General features: G+C 31.1%; 3 protein-coding genes across 9 annotated transcripts in view; all 3 read right to left on the minus strand.

The window, feature by feature from the left end:
* Positions 1-1,933: 1,933 nt before the first annotated feature.
* Positions 1,934-5,768, minus strand: LOC141455989 (protein FAM98A). Its single transcript, XM_074131540.1, has 8 exons — positions 5,588-5,768; positions 5,085-5,281; positions 4,851-5,005; positions 4,185-4,295; positions 3,704-3,871; positions 3,414-3,614; positions 3,223-3,310; positions 1,934-2,519 (listed from the first exon to the last, which is right to left on the minus strand). Exons 1-8 carry the CDS (start codon positions 5,623-5,625, stop codon positions 2,272-2,274), a joined length of 1,206 nt encoding a protein of 401 aa, XP_073987641.1. The 5' UTR covers positions 5,626-5,768; the 3' UTR covers positions 1,934-2,271.
* A 238-nt stretch (positions 5,769-6,006) lies between these two features.
* LOC141455992 (uncharacterized) lies at positions 6,007-8,276 on the minus strand. Its single transcript, XM_074131543.1, has 4 exons — positions 8,046-8,276; positions 6,346-6,447; positions 6,148-6,254; positions 6,007-6,070 (listed from the first exon to the last, which is right to left on the minus strand). Exons 1-4 carry the CDS (start codon positions 8,189-8,191, stop codon positions 6,057-6,059), a joined length of 369 nt encoding a protein of 122 aa, XP_073987644.1. The 5' UTR covers positions 8,192-8,276; the 3' UTR covers positions 6,007-6,056.
* Positions 8,277-10,588: 2,312 nt separating this feature from the next.
* The window catches only part of LOC141455988 (probable nuclear hormone receptor HR38), a 248,493-nt gene continuing 237,055 nt past the window's right edge, over positions 10,589-22,026 (minus strand). For all 7 annotated transcript variants that reach the window (XM_074131536.1, XM_074131534.1, XM_074131533.1 and 4 more), the window contains one exon: positions 10,589-15,408. In XM_074131536.1, coding sequence (XP_073987637.1) covers positions 15,152-15,408 — 257 coding nt within the window. In that variant the 3' untranslated portion in view covers positions 10,589-15,151. The remainder of the gene's footprint in view (positions 15,409-22,026) is intronic.

Below are 22,026 nucleotides of genomic sequence, written 5' to 3' on the forward strand. Positions count from 1 at the left end.
ATGTTTCGTTATTTAGTTTCAATTATACATACTTATAACCTTGCGTACTAAACGTGAAGTTTCTACTCCGTAGCGCCGAATTCAGAGCCAAAACGGCCTCTTTCACTGACGCGCAGAACTGTTGTACCTTCCTATCAGAACCTGTAGGCGCTGACCTCTGCCTACTGATGCTTGCATTCAATCAACAATGACAGTTAAAAAGACCTGCGGCGAACTTAAAAGATCAAATTTCCTTGTGGGAATTTGCGGGACCATTCTTGGACAAAATCAAAATTAGCAACTTTCTTTTTTTATTCTAGAAAAAGACTTCGATTTTCTAAAAAATTAAATTACGGATTACATTCATTTCAGCTGACCAATTTGTAAAATTTTCTCAGCACTCTTGCGAGCTGGAGGCATGCTTCCCTTAGGTGTTCCATTTCGGCGTTAAGTCCCATATCTGCTTAAAATAGAAATCAAAATTTTAAATTTTAAGAAAAATCGGTTGATCAAAGGTGCAAGTTTTTAATTTTGTTTTAGCAACTCCCAGGACATTAAACACGACATTGTTCAACGAAAATTCAGAAAGACCTAATGGATCTGCACCTGAAATTTCCGTGTTCTGATCTCATTCTTTCTCTTTTGATTTAAATTAAATGTCATTCACAGAATCGAAAAAAAAATTGAGTTAAATAATTACTCAACATGGATATGAAAACCAAAGACTCACCGGAGATTTTTACTGGATATTTCGCAATAAAGACAACTGAGCTTCTTCCAAAGTATGACAGATAGGGAGCAAAACTCTTGAAAGCTAGTTGCTCATTTGTCACCTCATCCATAACTGATCTAAATTTTGGTAGTAATGGTAGCACTTTGTTATAAATATTACTTTGCTCTCTCTCTACTCTTAGTCGATTGTCTCATCTACCCGATGGATTTCTAAAAAAACCACCGGAGTTTCTTTGGCCACTTTTAATCTTCTAATTTTCGGGGATGTGAGGGATTGACCCTCAGTCCCTTAGCGTAGAGGAGGGGCTGCCACCTTTAGGCCATAGCGCCTCCTTTTATACTCTTCTACTAGAAGGTTCGCTTCCTACGAAAGGCAGCCCTAGGTTGTGTACTATTTGTTTCCTGTTTGTGTGTACGTGTACTGTCTGGTGTGTGTGCATGGTGTACTGTGCTGTGGTAACCCGTGGGGTCGCTACTCCCCAAATGCCTGCATGCAACAGACACCCCTTGCGGGTTGTTATATTTTTATGTTTCTTTTTTCTATCTGAAGATAGGTGAGGCATTGCCCTTCGCTGGAACTGATAACAATTTTATGCTTTAAATGTGAAAAGTTCAAAATATGTCTTTAATTATAATCTTAATGAAGGACATTTTGAAGCCAACAATGTTTGGGTACAAACTTTCTGAAAGAAGGTGCCTCTATAAGGTAAATTCTAACAACAGCGCTGAACCAAAATCATTTTTTTAATGAATATAATGATAACCTAGTTTTTAAGCTCAAACGAATAAATGTTTTTCAACACACATTTGTGCTTATTTATATGAGGATCGGCGCATCAATTAAACAATAACAAATACCTCAGTTACTCGATAAATAACTCTCCAAGTTTTACAAACAAATTTTTATAGTTACGATTTATGTATGAAGATTTTATTGCAAGAATTTATCAAGAACATTGAGAGCTTATGTTCCCTTAAGTTTACTTTAAAATATTTCATTCTTCCCATCCAATAAGCAGTGCATTAGGGATTAGAATTTTTAGCGTTTGGACAATGATGTAATCAATAGTCGATGCGCCCGAAAAAAAAAAAAATAGTGCCTAATAAAAGCAAAAAGGAGGAAGTGTTGTGTTTGGAATTCAGTTAGCAAAACTAATGTGTTCAAGTCGTCCACTGTAATGTGTAATAAACAAATAAAGAATTACAAGGGCAAACGTAATTCAAGTTTTGACTGCCGTAACATAAGCAAACATTAAATGTAAGCCTATAGTTTATTTGTTAACAAAATCTCATTTTACATTCAATTAACATTCTTTACATGAGCATAATCTATACAGTTTTCACAAATTGAAACACACTCCTTAAATAATTTAAAATTTTTTCCAGGCAGAAAAGACATTTTTCTTCACTTATATAAAAAAAATGCGGATGGATATAAATAAGTATCAGATTTAGCTACCAAATAGTACAAGCTAGAATTCAGTCTGTTTCTTAATTAATTACATTCAATTGTGATGTAGTTAATTTGCTTCGCTGCATAGTTGAGAATGATATGGAATTTCAGTAGTTGCGCCCTCTGCCTCCACGGCCTCCTCTGCCACCACCACCGTGATAGCCACCCCCGCCGCCGTGATAACCGCCGCCTCCACCGCCGTGGTAGCCGCCACCACCACCTTGATATCCGCCACCTCCTTGATATCCTCCGCCTCCTTGGTACTGGTCACCAGCTGAGTTCCATCCACCTTGCACTCTGCCGCCACGATCTCCTCCACCTCCGTGAAATCCGCCACCTCGACCTCCTCCGCCACCTGCAATTGAAAATACTCAGTTTTTTCTCAAAAAATATTCTTATAAAAGAGGAGCGGGTGTTATATACTGGGAAACGTATCTTTGCCCAATGGACTTTGGATAGCGAAGAGGATCTCTCTCCCAATCAGATTAAATAAAAAAAACAAAAGGAAGTCAATATTTCAGATGACAACAAAAACTGGAGCGATCTTGCTAACAAACTCAATGTAAGTATGGGCAACAACTGCTCCAGTAAGCTTGAAAATAATCTCCGGCTCAGGGGAAAGGCCCAAACAAAAGTTATTAAACCTGTTCTCAAAAGAGTGCACATATGTTAAAATTAACAAGAGGTACTCCAACAGCTTTACATCCTGGAAAAGCAACTGGTAATATAGCAAAAATAAAATGCAAAAAGCCATAAAGGGGCTATAAAACTACTGAGTTTATTTTCACGATTTTCGTCTATTTTAAACAATATAACAAGACAGCTTCCAACATACTGCTCTCAACACTATCAGCATCAATAAAAAATAAAAAATATATAAAGTAAATTCATTTTCGATCGAGTTCTATTTTTCCAGCTTAACTTCAACGGCCATTTTTTCAGTTTTCATTATTCAACGGCCATCTTTCCGTTTACATTAGTGTACCCCTGTTACCTAATGCAGGTAACATAATTTAAAACATAAATTAAAAAATAAAATAAATATGTTTATTTAATACCTTGAGGTTGTGCTGCTCTTGGTGCCCAACTTGGCATTTCAGGTGGTGGAGGTTGTTGCTCACTTGGTCGGCCTCCACGATCTGGCACCTAAAATTTCAATATATTAACTGTTAAATTATATATGTATATTTTTTAAATTAGCACCTTATAATCTCATGACTTTTATTGATATTGCAAAACAATATTTTACCCGTCCAATGATAACTTTATTGACTGAAGACTGGGTATTTTTCCTAACATTAGCATTTGATGTTTTTTCCATGATGGCCAAATGGTACCTAGCTGCTAAAATATCTGAAAGTTTAACATCTGGAATAGCTGTAAGGGCATTTCGTTTGCTGGAGAACATGGTGGCTATTTCATTTTCCCTCCCTTTCATCCGTTCAGACCACTGCAAAATATTTAAAAATATCATTGTAATTCAAAAATTTTGAAATGATTGAAGGTTTACTTTTAAGAAATAGACCTTTTTTACTGTACCTGGAATGATTGTATCGTAACATCCAATCTTTTGAGCAATAATTCTCTTCTAACCGTATATTCTTCGTGTAAATCCTTTTGCATCTGTTCCATCGTTTCCCATTGTTTAGGTGATAGTACACCTTTGAAAAGAGGCGCGCTTACACATTTGTTAGAGATTTCTTCTAACTAGAAAAAACAAATAAACTTTCGGAATTGGATTCGGGCAACGCTCCACCCAGAAAAAGTTTTGTAAAGAGGCACTCCCCGCAATCGATTGTCTTTAAATTTTACTAAATACATTTAATTCCTATTAACATTATTCAAATAATGAAGCTGCTCATTACACTTCAATGGTAATTCAGAGGGAGGCTTAATCACCACTCCTTCAGAATTGCGTTAAGAAGTCTTTACATACCTCTGCTACACTTAATAATAAATAACATTAATATTGTACTCAAATGTTTTAGGAAGGAAAATGCCTAAAATTATACTTTTTCACCTTGGCTTTCACTTTTGAAAACATCATATTAGCAGTTATTGTGGCCGGTGGTTTTGGGAATCCCAATGTCATCAAAAGTTTCTTCAATGTTGCTGCTGTAGGGCTCTCATTCTAAAAATATATAAGTTAATTAAACATATTCGACAGCATTACCATCACGTCAATGGTTAAAGAAACTTCACTCTTTGACTTTTTTAAATGCACTTCCCACTTATTTCAACTTTTTTCCACAACAAATGTATGTAGAAATGCGGCAAAAATCTTAAACTTCGATGATATTGTTAATAATGTCAGCTCACTCCGCACGAAGTGATTTCTTGCAAATGAGCAATGGATTTGTCTTCGAAGTTAGGCAAACATTTAAATAACTATTATTACTATTATGCTTAACTTTTTCTTTTTTTTTTAATGTGAAAAGAACTTTAGAGGGTTCGTTACTACAAAATATATTGTACTTTGCTCACAAAAAAGTTGAAGTTTTTGTTCTAGAAATGTTGTGGGATCTATTAACAGTAATACAAGTACAGACTTGTATTTAGCAACATGGCTTTATTGAATCTGTTTTCTGATTAAAGTAATTAAAGAATTTTGAATTACAATTTACAACTCATTATGAGATAAAACTTAATTGAGAAATAAGTAGAGCAACATCATAAAATTTCTTACAATGCACAATTCTACATTAGTTGAAGGTTTTTTGGCACTAAGTATTCTTGCAGCAAGTAATTCAGTGATTAAAAAATCTAATAATTTCAAGCGGTCATTTGTTGACTGTAATCTCTCGCCCACTTTACCTTCTGTCAGACTCTTGTATTCACATCCTAAAAAATAATAGTAAGGAAACATTGAAAAATCACTTCATAAAGATAAAATTAAAACTTAAGTATTGAGAAAACTTACCAAGTTCTTTCAGAAAACTACTAACTTCTAAAAGAAATGATGGAATATCATCCGGACTAGAAATAGCATTCACATGTTCATCTAATTTACAAAAATATTGTAACTCTTTACTCAACCATTCCACACATTCAGTATACTCTTTTGTTAAAAGGCCTTCTGCAACAGCTGCTCTTAAACCCGTTTCATCTAATGGATATCTGAATAAACATTACATTATCAAACCTAATTAAAGTGCATAAGTCGCTTTTTTAAAAAAATCTGATAAGAATTCCTCACAGAACAAGCTAAAACAATTCGAAATAAACGTTCGGAAAGAAGTTATTATTTCTATTAACAAAATTTAAACTTAAAGACGACACTTACTGTAAGCAGAATAAATAACCTTCATTACATAACAAACTAAATTAAAAAAGTGGCAAATAAGATTACATTTTTTAAAATGCATCAGTATGTTGGAGTTGTATATTTTAAAAATAAAAGATAAAAGTTAAACATAAACTTACTTAATTTCTTTCAGGCCATCGATGACATCGTATTCCATATTTAAAAAAATAAAGGTATAAAATTTATTTTTATATTTTAATCACACACGCCGGGTAGTGGTTCTGTATTTTATAACCTACACGAGAGTAACACTACATGAGGGTAGTCCAAGACACCAAGCCTCTTGTTTTTCGCCTTATAATAAAATGAAGGAACAGCTGTTTTTATTGCTCCAGTAGTTTTGCTTGCTGACGCTAGATAGAGCGGGCATTTACTTATTTTAATATGCTTTTGATACATGAAGTTTTAGATTTTGACATTTTAAACAATTGACAAAATAATAATATCATGCCCTTAAAAACTAACCACATTAAATAATTGTAAATTAATTTCCATGAAATATCATTGAATGGTATGGAATAAAAAAAAGAAGCAAAATGATTATTTTAAAAATTTAATAAAAAAATAAGCTTCACATTTTTTCTCCCATTATTTGTTAGCACCTGAAAAAAAACACACATCATGAGCTAAACCTTTGATTATAAAACTTAAACTTCAAAACTTTCCTAAAATTACATACTGTATTGATATTTGATCGCCTGCTTTGCATCAAAAGTCTTCACCATGTATACTACTAGCCATAAATTTATTAAAAGCACTCCGCTCATCAGATAGAGATTAACCACCCTTCATGAACAAAAAAAAAAAAAAAGCTTAAGATATCTATTTTTTTAGTTAAAAACACATTATTACTTTATATAAACTATTTTCCAAATACCTCGAATTATCAGATAGCGGCTTCAAATGAGCCCTCCACATAATATGTTGCAGTAAAGGAAGGGCGACTAGAGAAACAAATATGATGACAAGCCATGTGTACCTAGGGGTATTAAGCAAAATAAAAAACAAATAAAATTTTTACAAAAATTGATCAGCCGCTAAGATACCCTAGTTCCTGGATATCTTTTGGATATTTCAAGGCGCGACAACATCTGAGGTTATTGGAGCCCGAAACTTGTTTCAGTGCACTGCCGGATAGTGATCTCTCGTTACAGACAACACTGTCCATCAGCGAACTGCAAGAAGCTCCTAGGAAGATAAAATCTAAGGGTCAGCAGCTGGATTCGAACCCGGGACCTCCGCGTGAGAATCCAATACGCTAACCGCATTGGTAATCCCCAACCTCATTTAAGAGTTTATTATAATCATTATCATTATTTCTGTTTTCATTGCCTAACTTTTGTTTTTGTAACGAAAAAAAAATGACAGCTTGGAAACCCAAAAAAGCAATGAATCACTTATTTTTAGGGCAACACATCTCATTTGGCAATGTACGGCTGAGGCTACGATATACATAGTAACCACAGCTAAATGTGCACACACTCTTACAAAATGCTTTTATAAATATCAGATAAGAGTTGAAATGAAGAAAATTTTGTTTGGTAATTTCATATTTTCAGTTTTGATTTGAAATTCTATGAAAGTGAAGTTAGGAACGTAACTTTTTCAGCCCATTTATTTTGTCGTCATTTTTTTTTTTTTGCAACAATCTTGAACACTAGTCTCCAGCATCATGTATAAAAATGAAAGATATACGATTTCCAATTGGAAGGTACATAAAACTTATGCATCATATTACAGTTCAAATATTTTATTAGAAAATCTAATAAATTGTTAAATTATATTAACAATTTTCCAAATACCTCGAATAATCAGATAGCGGCTTCAAATGAGCCCTCCACATTTTATGTTGCAGTTGAGGCTACGAAAGAAGAAGTATCTCTCTGCTCATTTTATTTCGTCTTCCAGATATCCTAAACTAGTTTAGCACTAAATAGGTCTGCTAGAACTTTAGAAATTTTTTGACTATTTTTAAAAAGTAAATTTTAATTTTATGAGACTGAAAATTCTAAACGATAAAAAGTATTCTTTAAATTCCAATTTTCTCCACATTAAAAAGAAAGAAAAAAATAGACAGAAAAGTAAATTTTATTCAGATTTACTCTTGTTCATCGTGAGAGGAAATACTGCAGATTTAAAAGTTTGAGTATTCTCCAAATGAACTATTTGAGATCCAACTGCGATTATTGACAAGTATTGACGTGAAGATGACAGAAATGCTAACTACCATTAATAAATCAAGAGGATTAAAGTCGCTGGAAACAATTATTGTTCATATATGTGTTTTTTAGATCTGTTAGTTCCTAATTTGCTTAATAGCTATAAGCAGGCGCCACGGTAGCCGAGCGGGTTAGAGACGAGGCCTGCAAAGCTAATATGTATTATGTGAAACCAGTACTGGTTTCTAGGCATTGGATTTTATTTAATGATTGGTAAAAGAAATTTACAGTACAGTATGTTCTGCATTCGCCTAAGGCCACGACACCTAATTGGTAGTTGGACCTGCCTTAAAAAAATAGGCATTACTTTATTTTTAGTAGCCATAAGATTAGTTAAAACTTTATATTTTGCACCTACCTGTATTTCACACAACTAATACAAGGGCTAGTTGCTCTTGGATCACACATTGGTCTAGGTATATCCACGCAGGTGCAAGACCGCACTATTGGACACTCTGTAGCTAATCGACCACAATATCTACAGAAATCGTCTTCAATTTCCATTAACTTTTAGGATTTTTTACACAAAATAAAATTTCTTAATTAACAAACTTTCATTTTATCAGATGTAAAAATAAAGTTTGAATAGGCCTTCATATGTTGATTTGAAGATAGAGTTAAAGCGTATTTTCGAACAGTTGTTATAAACATAGATCAGTGTACCAAAAAATGAACAATTTAGTTTTTTCTATTTACTAGTGCTAACCAATATTTCATGCATTTTACTTATTCATAAAAATTGCTTGAATGATGAAAATGATTTTTTATTAAACGATGGTCACTTTGTACTTTAGAATATGTGCAATATCGGATGGAATAATTAAAAACCAATACTACAAAATAGTAGCAGTTTTCACAATGGAGGTGTATGCCCACTGAGATGAATTAAGAACTCCTCATTCTTGAATTGATTAAATTAAATTGAAACGTATAAAGTGACAAAATTATAAAACATGAAAGCAAATCATTATTGCAATGTATTAAACTTTTATTTTATTTTTTTTAATCATTTATTTAGTTACAATCAACGCATTTTGCATTATAAGCAACAATAATAACAATAAATAACATACACATATCAGAGTGGAGAAGTTACCCAGCGGTAACACTCCAAAAACACTCTAAATTCTACTGACTCTCTTCATCAGAGAGGAGATCGCAAGGCCACACTGTCTTTTAAGACGTCTGGAAGTGTTGTCTGGAAATGTTCTGGAAGATAGATAGATGATGATTCGGATTGTGATGTGTTTGAATGTTAAGATGGAATTTTCTGTAACGAGTTTTTGCAACTTGTGTGACGAAAGGAATGTTCAAATCTGTGTGAATGGTTTGATTGGTGACGTAGAAAGAAGCGTTTACTATAGAGCGAAGTATTTTAGATTGCAAGGACTGGATCCTTTGCAGATTTGAGCGTTTGATTGAATCCCACAGTTCGCTTTTAAAAATAAGATAGAACATAAACATACGACGATGCTCTTAGACTATCCTTGTTTACACATGCTTAATTGGAGAAAGCCTGTAGATGTTTCTGTTTGATCAAAAGATGCGACTACTAATCCACAGAATAGGTGTAGTTGATGGTCTCATGTCCCCTGTAAGATTAAATTTCTAGGCAAATACTTAAAATGTGTCCAACTTTGACGGATGCCGTCCAAAGTGACGTACATAAGATGACGCTATTAGCATATTAGCATGTTAGGTTGATGCCGATATGGCAAAACTATATTTGGCTACGAGGAACCGAATGGCTGAGATGAACTAACAAGCATTCAGAAAACAAAGCATCTGCAATTAAATTCTTTTCGCCTTCATTCTCATTTTTATGATGTTCTTACTTTCTCTTACTAAACTAGGGAATAAAAGAACTAAATTTTCAATATGGAGTTTTTCTTGAAAATATTCGTTTGGCGGTCTCCTGGGCCCAAAAAAGTTTTTTTTTTTTGTTTACAAATCGGTCTGTATGGAGGATGTGGTTAGCATAACTTAAAAATGGAAATCTCAGAAGCTTCAATTTTTTATTAATCAGTTTACATTTCAAAGTAGGGCCTGTAAAAATCAACTTCTGGACAAAATCAACAGACTTTACTGAATCGATTTCACAGTTATTGGAGATATTTTTTCAAACTGCTCCCACGATTTTCTTTAAAATTGGTGTCCTTTCTGCGCATAGTTAGTTCTTACAACTTTTATTTGGAAACTTTTCTCTGTACATTATTTTATTCCAAAACCAATTCTAGGTTTCGAGAACGATTTTAGAGAATGAATTGGCTAATTGAAACCATTAATTAATACCGATTGTGTCTATTTGAATCTTATAAGAAACTAAAATAGTAGGTGGTGAAGAAAACATGTTATATACTGTTATGATACTGCATTCTCTTTCGAATGCAGTTATTGTTAAAGAAAAAACAAAATACTCAGGCTTAGATAAATAGTAAATAACATCAAGTTTACACCAAGGGGATTTAATGGAATGAATTATCTCAGCGTACTGCTTTACAACGAGGAGATCCTAGGTTCGAATACAGCTGCCGGCCCTTAGGAAATAATTTAGTGATAATTTGGAAAGAAAATGTAAAAACTCTCTCTAGCATGCTTGATTCTTTTCATTAAAGGTTTCAAATTGTCAGTAGCTTTAAGAGATATTCGTCAGATTCTAAAGATAAATTGGGTTTCCCTTACATGGATACACCCCATTCATTAATTGATATCATTGATGAAATCCTACTAGTAATTAAGTTGTTATTCGTCACAATGTGACACCACTCCTGGCCATCAATAATTTTAATTGCTATTATTGTTAAAGTGCATTTCAACTTTAAAGAAATTTTGGTACCCCAAATAAACTTAACAAGTAAAAAAAAAAAAGAAAAAAAAAGATATATAAATCACATACAAATAATTATTTAATGTATATATTATTGGGAACAAAGATGATCAGAAAACATAATGTGCTTTTTTTAAAAACACAGGTGCTTTACAATATGTATCTGCAAAATACATCTATTACATTATTTAATAGCAAGTACATTTCCAAGTGGGCTTCATGAACTATTACAACTAAGCTTTCATTATATTTATTACATATAATTTATTTTTATCATTTAATTTAATAAAATTACATAAATATATGCTTTTATTTTCTTTAGAGACAAAAAAAAAAGAGGAGGAAATAATCTAAAACAAAAACTTAGATTGTTAAAGTAATACACAAAAGTTGTAAACTTTGTAAGAAAATATCTGTTTACTTGTTTTAAATAATATAATTTATAAGACAGGGTCTACATAAAAATAAAGGGAACAACTGGTCTATTTCATTTTTATTTTTTATTATCTCAAATATTTTTTATTCTTCACCTCCACTTTAAAATATACAAATATCAAAGATTTTTATAAAAATCGAAAGAAGCAATAATTACAAGATCAATTTTGTTTTAAATTATTTAAGTATATATAAATCGAAATGCTTGTTGTGCTAAATAATGTTCCCCAAAGTTGATATTTGCCCAGGAACATTTATAAAAAACGGTTATTTGTTTTCTTCAAAAATTAAACTAAAATAAAAGGAATTTCTCTCAAAAAATAGAGTTTTGTCTTTTCTTTTTTTTTAAATATTTTATTAATTCATTTTTATTCCTAAAATATTCACCAACCATACCTAAGAAGGCGCAGTTATTACATAGAAAAAATATTGTAAGGCAGCGAAATGCAAAGTTATGCTTCCTTATTTTATATCTTTTACAATCTAAACGTTTATTTATACATTTATAAAATTAATAAATAATTATTTTATGTCTCAAAAAAAAAAAGAAGGAAAAAAAAAATTATAAATTGTCGTGAAGGGATTTTTTTTTTTTTTTTTTAAAGAGACGCTTACATCCTTTATGATATGGACGTCAAGATATGTTTCTCAATAAGTTCTTAATTTATTTTTGGATAAATTGGCAATTTTTTAAATATGTTTTTTGTATTTATAAAAAAATACTCAAAAGTACAAAGATACAAGACTCATTTTTCATTTGTTTCAATTTCTATTAAATTTTGTTGATATATATATATATATTTTTGTTTAAAAATAAAATAAGCTTTTTATATTTAGTTATTTATATTATTATATAATTTATATAATATACATATAAAACAAAGAAACACGTAAAAAAATCCATCAGTATTTTGTTCAGTCTCTTTTATTACATAATCCAATCATTTGTATATCTCATTGCACTTTATTATTTAATTTTTATTATTTAAATATAAATTGGTAACTTAAATCAAACCTGCATATTATTAACAAATGAAATTATTTTCTTATATATTTTTACATATTATTCATTTATTTTTTTAAATTTATCGAAGTGGTGTGTATGAGTTTTCTGTAAAAGTTGTCTAAAAAATTTGTGCTGGATAAAGTTGTGATAATTAAATAATTTGTCAATGATGTTAGGTCCACCATAGTATATCGATCACAGATTCTATCCTTTAATTTTTAACTATTTATTTATTTTTCTTCTCTAATGTTCGCATTTTACGCGGTAACTTCTCCACTAATATTATAAATATTTTTTATATTATATATATATATGCATAATTTTTTTTAAAAATTTTTTTTCTAAAAGATAAACTTAAAGTGAAATAAAAAATAAATTTTCAAAACATAAAACAATAAAAATTAAAAATTACAATAATTTATGACTTTTCATTCAAAGAGAGCTTACACTATAATTTAATGTCTTATTCAGCCATTATATGATACAGTTTTATTCTTGTAACCTCAAATATATGACTCAATCATTTACTTTAATAATTTGACATGTAAGTGCAGCATAACTGTACAATCACTGATACAGATAACTACTTATGGTGGTTGGGGTTGGGTAAGCAATTATTGAAAAGAATAGAAATTATTTTCACCCATTATATCAGGATATTCAATTGGTAGTTAAATGTCAAAAAATAGATCTACAAGTCTATATAAAAAAGTACAATTTAGGTATTGCCAGGTGAATTGAATTCATTCGCATTTCTTGTTTAAAATTATTGTATATTAAATTGAAATACCTTTGCCAAACATTTAAAAAAGTTTGCCTACTCTAGAAAAAGGTCTAGGTGAGAAAGAGGTTTAATTCTATTAAAAAGCGATAAGAAATGTTTGGAAAGGAAATAAAAGCAGTAAAAAATAAAAGCCAAAGTGAGGCTGTAATTTGAACCCATCTTTGAGACAACATAAAAATAGCAACGTCAAAGAAAAGGGGTAGAAAAAAAGAAGTCACTTTAAAGCAAAGAATGATAACCCAAAAAGGAGACATAAATAACGGTAATTAGTTTACAAGCAGCAGATTTCGGAACTGATTCTATGAATGGTTCGTGGTCTATAAAACTATAAAGACAGTACCACTAAAAGCCGGCTCGAAGAAAGATATTTTTTTAATTATCCGTGATAAATAGCTTAATACGGTTAAGATACAATTTTTTATAGTAATTTTTTAAATTATCGCACCACTATCAACACCTTTACATTCAAATTAAAAATTAGTTCATCAACCCGCGGAAGACCAAAATTCATTTATTACACGGAGTTAATGGAATTAGAATCCGACATTTATTGACAAGACTGACTTGACGTATTTAAGTAATAATAGTAATTATAATTTAAAAAAGTCCAAAGTTCCAATAGTATTTTGAAGTTGGACAAAAAATTCTTAACTTTTGTGCCTTTATTGAAATTATAGTTTTATTGTTGATTTTTGATTTCGATTAATGATAATCGTATGTGTGCACTGTCGTGAAGATTGTTGCTGCTAAAAATAAAACGAAAAAAATAAATATAGATATTAAAAGTTATTGTTTTTACATCTTGATATTCATTAAAAAATTCTGAAATAAGATACGTTTTTTGTGAAAACTACTTTCCTGCATTAAATTCTTTATTTTTTTTTTTTTTAAATTTGTTAGCACCCTACAATTTGGTTGTAGATTTTTAGATTTTTTAGAACTACAATAATTTGGCCCACTAACATTTAGGTTAAGGACTGATCGATTTTTCTTTTTTTTTTCTAATTGTATTTTTGGAGTTTTAAATAGCAAGAACGACGACAAATTTACAGTTCTAATTCTTAGAGAGCTATTAAACTCGAAGACTTTCAAGCTAGTGAATCAATTTAATGGATTTAATTTAAATTGAAGGAATTATAGATGATTGATCCTTAAAATGCCTTTTGCAAAACTTTAGCAATTTTAGTTTTCTTTTTTAAAGAGTCTAGACCAGTAAGTAGTCACTTCATTGATTCAGTTTGTTCATTGCTTCAGAGTAAATTAATATTAATCAGCAAAAGATCGATAATTGAAAAATTACCTTCGCAGAAAACTAAAATGATTCTTAGTGTCACATGTTGATAAATAGACAAACTGTATCATATAATAACAGCCTTTACAAATTGGAATTAAGTACCAGGCAAATTTTTTTTTTTGCTTTCTCCAATTAAACTTATTTTACATATACAAATTTCAAAAATATATCGTTCTTATTATTAAAGTTTGAACAAATAGCATTTTTAAATACTTCGCTTAATTTAATGCACAAATAGTTACAATTTTTTTGTTTGTTTGCAAACTATTCAAAGTTAGGCTTTTTAGAAGCCTATGTAATTTTCATAGATAAATCTAGAATAAAAAAAATCACGCTTTTTTAGAACTACAATAATTTGGCCCACTAACATTTAAGTTAAGGACTGATCGATTTTTCTTTTTTTCTAATTTTATTTTTGGAGTTTTAAATAGCAAGTCTATTTTTTTTATAAGTATTGTGACCTGTGTATTCTATATTTAAAAAGATGGTGCTAGTAGAAATACTTCTTACTAAACAATTACTATTAGCTATTACAAACTGATTGAAGAAAATCAAAGTTGTATTTTTTAAAAAAAAAAACAGAATACTTCTATTAAATTGAAACATTCTTCATAAATAACTTATTTTTAGAATAATTATAAGCACAAAATGTAATTACTTAAACAATTAATTTTTTTCTTTCTTAAAAAACTGTTCTTTTTAAAAGACATTTTCTTTTTGTTTAAATAAAAAAAAAAGACAAGAAAAAATAAAATGAATTTGGTAACAGTATATACGACCGCTTTTTAAATTATATAAGGAAAATAAGAGAATTCTTACGTCAACTTTAAAAACGAAATTGTAAAAACACTTAATGAAATAATAGTAACAGGGTTGAATCGATGCCCAATTTCTTTCATTTTTTCCGTACAATTTAACCCTCGAACAATAAACAATAAACTGTTATTCCCCAGTAATTATATTTGTTAGGGGCCAGTGATTGAGAAACCAATTTATTTTCCATTATTTCTCGCTCTATTTTTTTTAAACTTCTTCTTCTTCTTCGAAGCAGCATCAGAGTGGAAAGAAAATTTTTTTTTTTTTTAAAGTTTTTCCTCTATTTCTCTGGAGAATCTACACTAGAACGGGAGACTGGCCATGAACATGTTCTCTATGAGAGGCGGCGCTGGTACTAAATCTTCCAATTTTAGATAAAAAATTCGTTGTAACCCTTGTACACTGAGAGATCTTAACTCTGGTAGTTTACCCAATAAACGGCTGAAATAATGGGATTTACGTTGCGCTTCAGCATTGTACGTCATGTGGTCTCTCAGTGAGCCAATAATTTTCATTTGTAATTGTTCAACTTTATGTGGCTCACGTAGTCCGTGGCGTTCTGTAAAATAAAATAGAAAAACAAGGTTATTATAAAACAATTAAACCAGTTAATTAAACAAAATTATTTCTTATGAATATTCAAATCTTGGTTTTTCAGTCAGCATGTGATAAATATGTGATAAATGTAAAAAAAAAAAAAAAAAAATATTCAGTCACTGATGATGATTGAAAACCCAAAACCTATCAGAAAGAAAAGTATGCTTGTTACGACGGATAAAACGGACGATATTATCTAGCACTGCGAACTGAATCATATTTTTGAAGAATTCTTAATTAAATTCTGATTCTTTATATTTCTATTTAGATCTCATGATAAGATAAGATTAGAAAAGAGACGGGACCCACGCCCCACGGCACCGCAGCCACAAGAGACTTATTGTACCTCCCCCTTTGTATCTAGTAGACGGAACCACCCCTGCTGAAGAGGTTGAGGACTTTCCCAACTAGTTCTTTTTTTTTTTTTTATTAGAACTGAATTCGGTATAACTCATGTTTTGCTGCAAATTGTTAAGATTACTGTCGGTTGGATTAAAAATATATTATCTATGGAGAGCACAAGATTGCCGCGTATCTGATTTTTTAGACTTTTGGAGTTGAGTACTGCTCCTGTGAAATATAACTGGTTTCTTCAGTTGAGAGTTTTGTTGGGCAAATATGGTGTTTCTTTTGAAGCGGCTGATCTCAATGGACTTTCTGCTGGAGAAATAGTTTCAAAACTTCATACTAATTTGCTCCAGTTGGACAGGCAATCTCTTGAATATTCCCGGTTTAGTGATATTTACAATAGCCTACCACTCTTGGCTGGAGTACCTCAAGAGTATATTAATGTTAGACAACCCTTCAGCGTAACTAGGTTGATTGCTCAGATGCGAACTTCTAATAAATATTTTATCAAAATATCTTTACAGAAGTCCATTCACATCATAAATTGTAAATTGTTGTGCACAGTTTGTGATTTGCACGTAGAAGAGGATTTCTCGCATCTGTTTGCTGTTTGTCCTCTATATGCCTCCATAAGGATTTATTATTTTAAAAGTAATCTGCCCACTGAGGTACAAAGAGATCTATTGGAACTAATGTACAGTTGCGAAAAATCAAAATTACTTATTGTATATAATTACGTGTTTAATGTATTAAAGTTAAGATCATTTTTACTAAACGAATAATTTCAGGTGTTAAAGTTTTGTTTTTGGGTTTTAAAAAGGTTTTATATTTTTTTTGTTTCCTTTAGACAGAATCTGTAAATATTATTTTATTATTTTTATTACTTTTTGTTTGTTTAGTTTAATTTCATTAATGATATTTTTTTTTTTTTTAGTTTACTTTTATTAACAAGTTTGATCATTTCATTTAATTATTATATTATGTATATAATTTCTTTATTGAAACTCCGTTTGTAAAAGGCTCAGGCCTTAAGGACAAATGAATAAATAAATAAATAAATAAAAAAATAACTAGTTCTTTTTGCGCAACTATCTTCCTTTGGTCTCAAAAGTTCCAAAGGTTTCATAGCGCAACCGCTCGATTGCAGCGCAGTGAGAGGCCGTTTCCTCCTCTTCCTGAAACAATCTGCACAACGCCCTAAGCTCCGTGAATAGGCCTGCGATCAGAGTAATCTGATTTCTACCCAAGCCCAGAGTCTCTTTGGTTCTTTGTTTACACAGACAAGGCATCATACTCTTGCCGTGTTTGACCACAGCACACAGTCCTTTTCATTTTATATCTTCACATCCAGTCTCCGAGAGTCGCACGAACCCTTGGTGATCCTCAGGACATATTCCGGGCCACATCTCATGGATACATTAATTTATCAAGATACGAGGAAAACTAACTAATGTGAACACTTCCATGATCTTCTCTTATAAATATTTTCAATGTACCAACTCTATGTTTTGGTTTGAACTCAGCATTGAAATATAGCTTTGCAAGACTCACCTCTAGCCACTCAGAACCGTGGCGCCTCATTAAACAATATTTCAAGAATATATTTAGAATATACATTCTTATTTAAAAAATATATTTTTAATAAGAGAATATTTAATTCTTATTAAGTTTGTAAAACCGCACATTACACTGAATTGTAACTTTACAGGTTACAATTCAAATGCAACTTCAAAACTACCCATTTAATGGACTTAAAGAAGGATAACATTGTTGGCGATGAAAGATTGATTTTTTTTTTTTGCTTTTGAGGGAGGGGAGAAAATTCAAATTTATTTTTTTCCCACAATTTAATCAAATATTTTTTATTATTAAGTTTTAATTTATCAATAATAAATAATAAATGGCTTTAAGATAACAAAAAAAAAATCTGTCATATTAACGACAAGTCAAAAGAACATTTATTTATTTATTTTTTTCCATCTTATTAGTAAAGAAAACGAGGCTAAAACTTCGCTTAACCGGCCTAATTTTTCTTAAAAGTTATCTTTTATAAGTAATGGCAATTAAATAAACTAGATTGTGATGATATAATATTTATATCTTAACAGATGAATCTGTCTCGCCGTGACCCAAAAAATAAAAAAAAAGTAGTGCATAGTTAATTATATATATACACACACACACACACACACACACACACACACACACACACACACACACACACACATACATACATACAATGTAATGTGTTTTTTCTATTAGAAATTAATTAAGATAATGTTTTACGAGAGGACTATTTGCACGGATAGAATTACCAATTTGAACATGTCACTAACACTTGATAGATGATAAGAAAACTAGAATACATTTTCGTAATTTCTCGCTACAAAATGATAGATAAACATCTTTTAACCCGTTGCCGCACACTTTTAATTTGATGATCGTACTCAGAAACACACTTTTTTTTTCTCAATTGTTTATGACTGCCAGATGGAATCAAGTGCAAGTTGTATGTTTGGAAGTAAAAATTATCACATTTGGCCACGGTTTTTCCAAAAAACCTCTCGACGGCTATAACCGTCATTTGCTCATCATGTCATTTTTTCTCTTTCCAGAGCAAATGACGGCTATGACCGTCGTGACGACTATACAGCATTTGCTTTACTAATTCAATAATTAACAAGTGTATGCGTTTAGTACACTTCGTACTAACGCTGTACTTTTTTTTATTAATTAAAATGTGCACGACGGCTATAGCCGTCATTTGCGGCAACGGGTTAAATTGCAATGAGCACAATAATCAAAAAAATAAGAAGAAGAAAAAGTTATTCTTTTTTTCTGAAAGCGTTTATAAAAAAATCGCATTTTAAATAGTTCTAAATTAATGTAAACTAGTAATTTTAATTGCATTAAAATTACTTTTAACTGATCTACTTTAAAACAAATTTAGCCGAGAGCGGTTTTAGTTTTTAACTTTATAACAAAAATTTATATTATAAATCCTTAAGTAAACTCGTTTTTAATACCTTAATCTGGTGAAAATTATGAATTTTAATGAAGTTCGATTATCAATTCTACTTATCATAGGATACGCTAACATTTTTTTTTATTACCTAATCTACATATTAGTGCCAAATAAAATACAAAACATTTATAAGTTTTTATTAGGTAAATAAATCATAAATAAATGTTATTAAAGGATTAAACAGAACTTTTATATTAATCAGGTAAATATCGTTCAAAACTTTACTGCTTCCAATACTTAATATCTTGAATAAAAGAAAAAATTCAATTTCATTCATCACTGAAGAATCTTGTTGCGATTAATACACTCGTAATTTGCAAGCGGAAAAATGCTTTTAAGGAGCTGAAGACCTCCCCCACAATTTAGTGAAAATATTCTTACATTGATGTTACTTTATTTATGGAAACACTTATGTTAGATTTCTCGACGATAGATGCACTAACTAAGATCTGGTTTGGTTATGATAAAAGTTAACTTCAGCTAATTTAGGGTGCGTTCCTAAGCGCTCATAACGATCAAAATGTACCTTCTGCCGTTCCACTCTTGACGACAGCGGTCATAGTGGTCGTTGCGAAAACGTCACTAATGAAGTCATTATTTTCGCTCACACGAAGCTCACAACGCCCCACCTTAAGAGCTGGGTCGAGAAGTGGGCGTTCAGAAATTTGGCCCCAATTTTCAAAAGCAAAGATGGCGACCGAAAAAATTATATCAGGTAAATGGAAGTATTATCTCATGTAAATAATTGAATGTGTTTCTCGAAAATCTAAAAAAAATAATAAAATGAAAAATTACTTATCCCTTTACATACTAAATCACTGAATAAAGACCAATTACACTTTGATAGCTAATAATACGTGGCCTAAGTTTTCGCTTTTCACCATTGCGATTTTGTAAAATTGCATTCCACTTTTCATCGGAACTAGATAAAGAACTTTCTAAAACATTATTACGTTGCATTAATAAATATCCTACTGTTGCCACAAAAGACATTTTAATTTTATTTAAACGTAAATTTTATAAATTCTCCACGAAAATGTAATATAAAAATTAAATTATATATATATAATATATATATTTTTAATATAAGTCAACTTTACCAATAATTAATAAAGTTTATTATAACTGCTTATAAACGGGGTTAAAATTAAAAAACAACCTCTTCAAACTTCTGACTTATTTTCGTGGTCGCCATTTGTTTACATGAATGGTTAAAACGCCCTATAGTCCATTCCATTTGAGTTTTCGATGATAACGGTCGCAAGCAAGTGGAACGGGCAAAACTGCGGTCGTGAACGTGATCGTTCTGACCGCACCCTTAACAGAAAATTGTTGGAGTGAAATATCGATTCTATAAAGTGGTTTTTCTGGTTTTAATTGATTTTGTTCAAAAACTTATTGTAGCATTCTCTGGCGGTATCAAAGCTTAGTATCAAACTTTAACTTCCTTTGATTTTATTGTACACGTACGTCTAATTCGTAGAAACCAATTTTTCCTATTCTGGAGTCCCCCCCAAAAAAGGCAATTTTCGATAAAAACTTAAAAATCGGACAAAAACCGTACAATTACAATACGTTCTTTCACAAGTGGAGTAAGAGCAAATAGAAGATAAGGTGAAATTTGGAACATTAAGTGTATATAATTAGAATGGTAACGGAAGTGAGGAGCCAAGCCCAGATTGTCCGGAAGTTCGTGTACGCAAGTACAATCCATCTTGTGACATTGTAGTCTTGGCCGTTTGAACCCATATAACATCAATGTGTTGTTTACAGTGCACGGAATAGCCAGGTTAGCTAGTTGATTGGCGGTGAACATTATCCATGCAAGAGGAAGACCGCTCTTGAATAAAATATATTAAAAAAAAAAAATAAAAAAAAAAATAGAAATCACCAGTGAACTGCGGTCAGTCTCATGTCCGTGACCAATTGAATGACAGGTGCGCCCGTCTCTAATATATAGTAGTCCATGCGTCTCAATTATTCAGCCGTATTGTCAATTGCTTGGCCAAAAACCACATACCTTCCAATTAGGCTTTGCGTGTTTAAACTAACAGCCGTAACTTATTGACCGAACAAATAGGTCTATTTCAGTTTGGATTTTTTTTTTTTTTTAAATAAATCATTTGCTGTAACTTCTCAAGTTAGAACAGTGAGAGAGTAAGATAATAAATATTAGAAAGATCTAAGCGAAAGACGAGAAAAGAAGTCCAAAATGTATTGTCATAATTTTTAGTTATTTTTTTTAACCACTTCCCCCTCCTAGACTTAAAGAAATAATTATAGAGGCGCCTGAAAGCGCAAGAAATCATTCCAAGTACACGCTTTCAGATAGTGGGGAAAAAAACTTGGTAATCACTGGCTACGTTAAAGCTCAGATTAACAGCTTATCTCAAGGATAAACGAGACCACTTCACTTCTTCCATTCCAGCAGCAATTATACGGAGATAGAAAACAGAAAAAACAGAAACAAGAAAGATTGTAGATCTCAATTATGGACCAATGAAGTTTATTCTCGTGCTATTCATTTAAACCAACAGTAATTAATTGTGTTCACATTATATGAAAGAATAAAATATTAAATTGCCTTAATATTTAATTACTTCATTGTCATAAATAAAAGCTATCTTTATTAAACGTTCAAAAGAAATTTTCATGTGACTTTTTGACAAGTTTAATTCAAAATTAAAAGGATTTAGAATTAGTATTTGTTCTTCTTGACCCTAAATATTGATTATAGTGGATTTATATTTGTAGAGATCCGTAAAATAAATCGAATTATTTGCTTTCCGGTAATTGATTCAGGAGTTGAATTGTAGAATTGTGAAGAATGTTTGTTGAATTTAAAACAAATCTTCTTGCCGGTATCTTTTTATACGAGGGTCGTTTGAAAAGTCCGCGCAAAAATAAAAACTACTTAATTTTTGGGGGTAAACCTTTTTAATTTTTCAACATAGTCTCCTTTTAGGCTTATACACTTCGTCCAACGCTGCTCTAGTTTGTTGATCCCTTCCGAATAATAGGATTTGTCCAAGTCTGAAAAATAGCCATTCGTTTCTGCAATCACCTCCTCGTTTGAATAAAAGCTTTTTCCCGCCAGCCATTTCTTCATATTGGGGAACAAATAGTAGTCCGAGGGAGCCAAGTCTGGAGAATAGGGGGGATGTGAAACGAGTTGGAACCCTATTTCCATTAATTTTGCGACCACAA

The sequence above is a fragment of the Rhodnius prolixus genome, unplaced genomic scaffold (genome assembly GCF_049639745.1).
Source record: "Rhodnius prolixus isolate KJV_2025 unplaced genomic scaffold, Rpr scaffold_4, whole genome shotgun sequence".
In the NCBI taxonomy this organism is placed as follows: Eukaryota; Metazoa; Arthropoda; class Insecta; order Hemiptera; family Reduviidae; genus Rhodnius; species Rhodnius prolixus.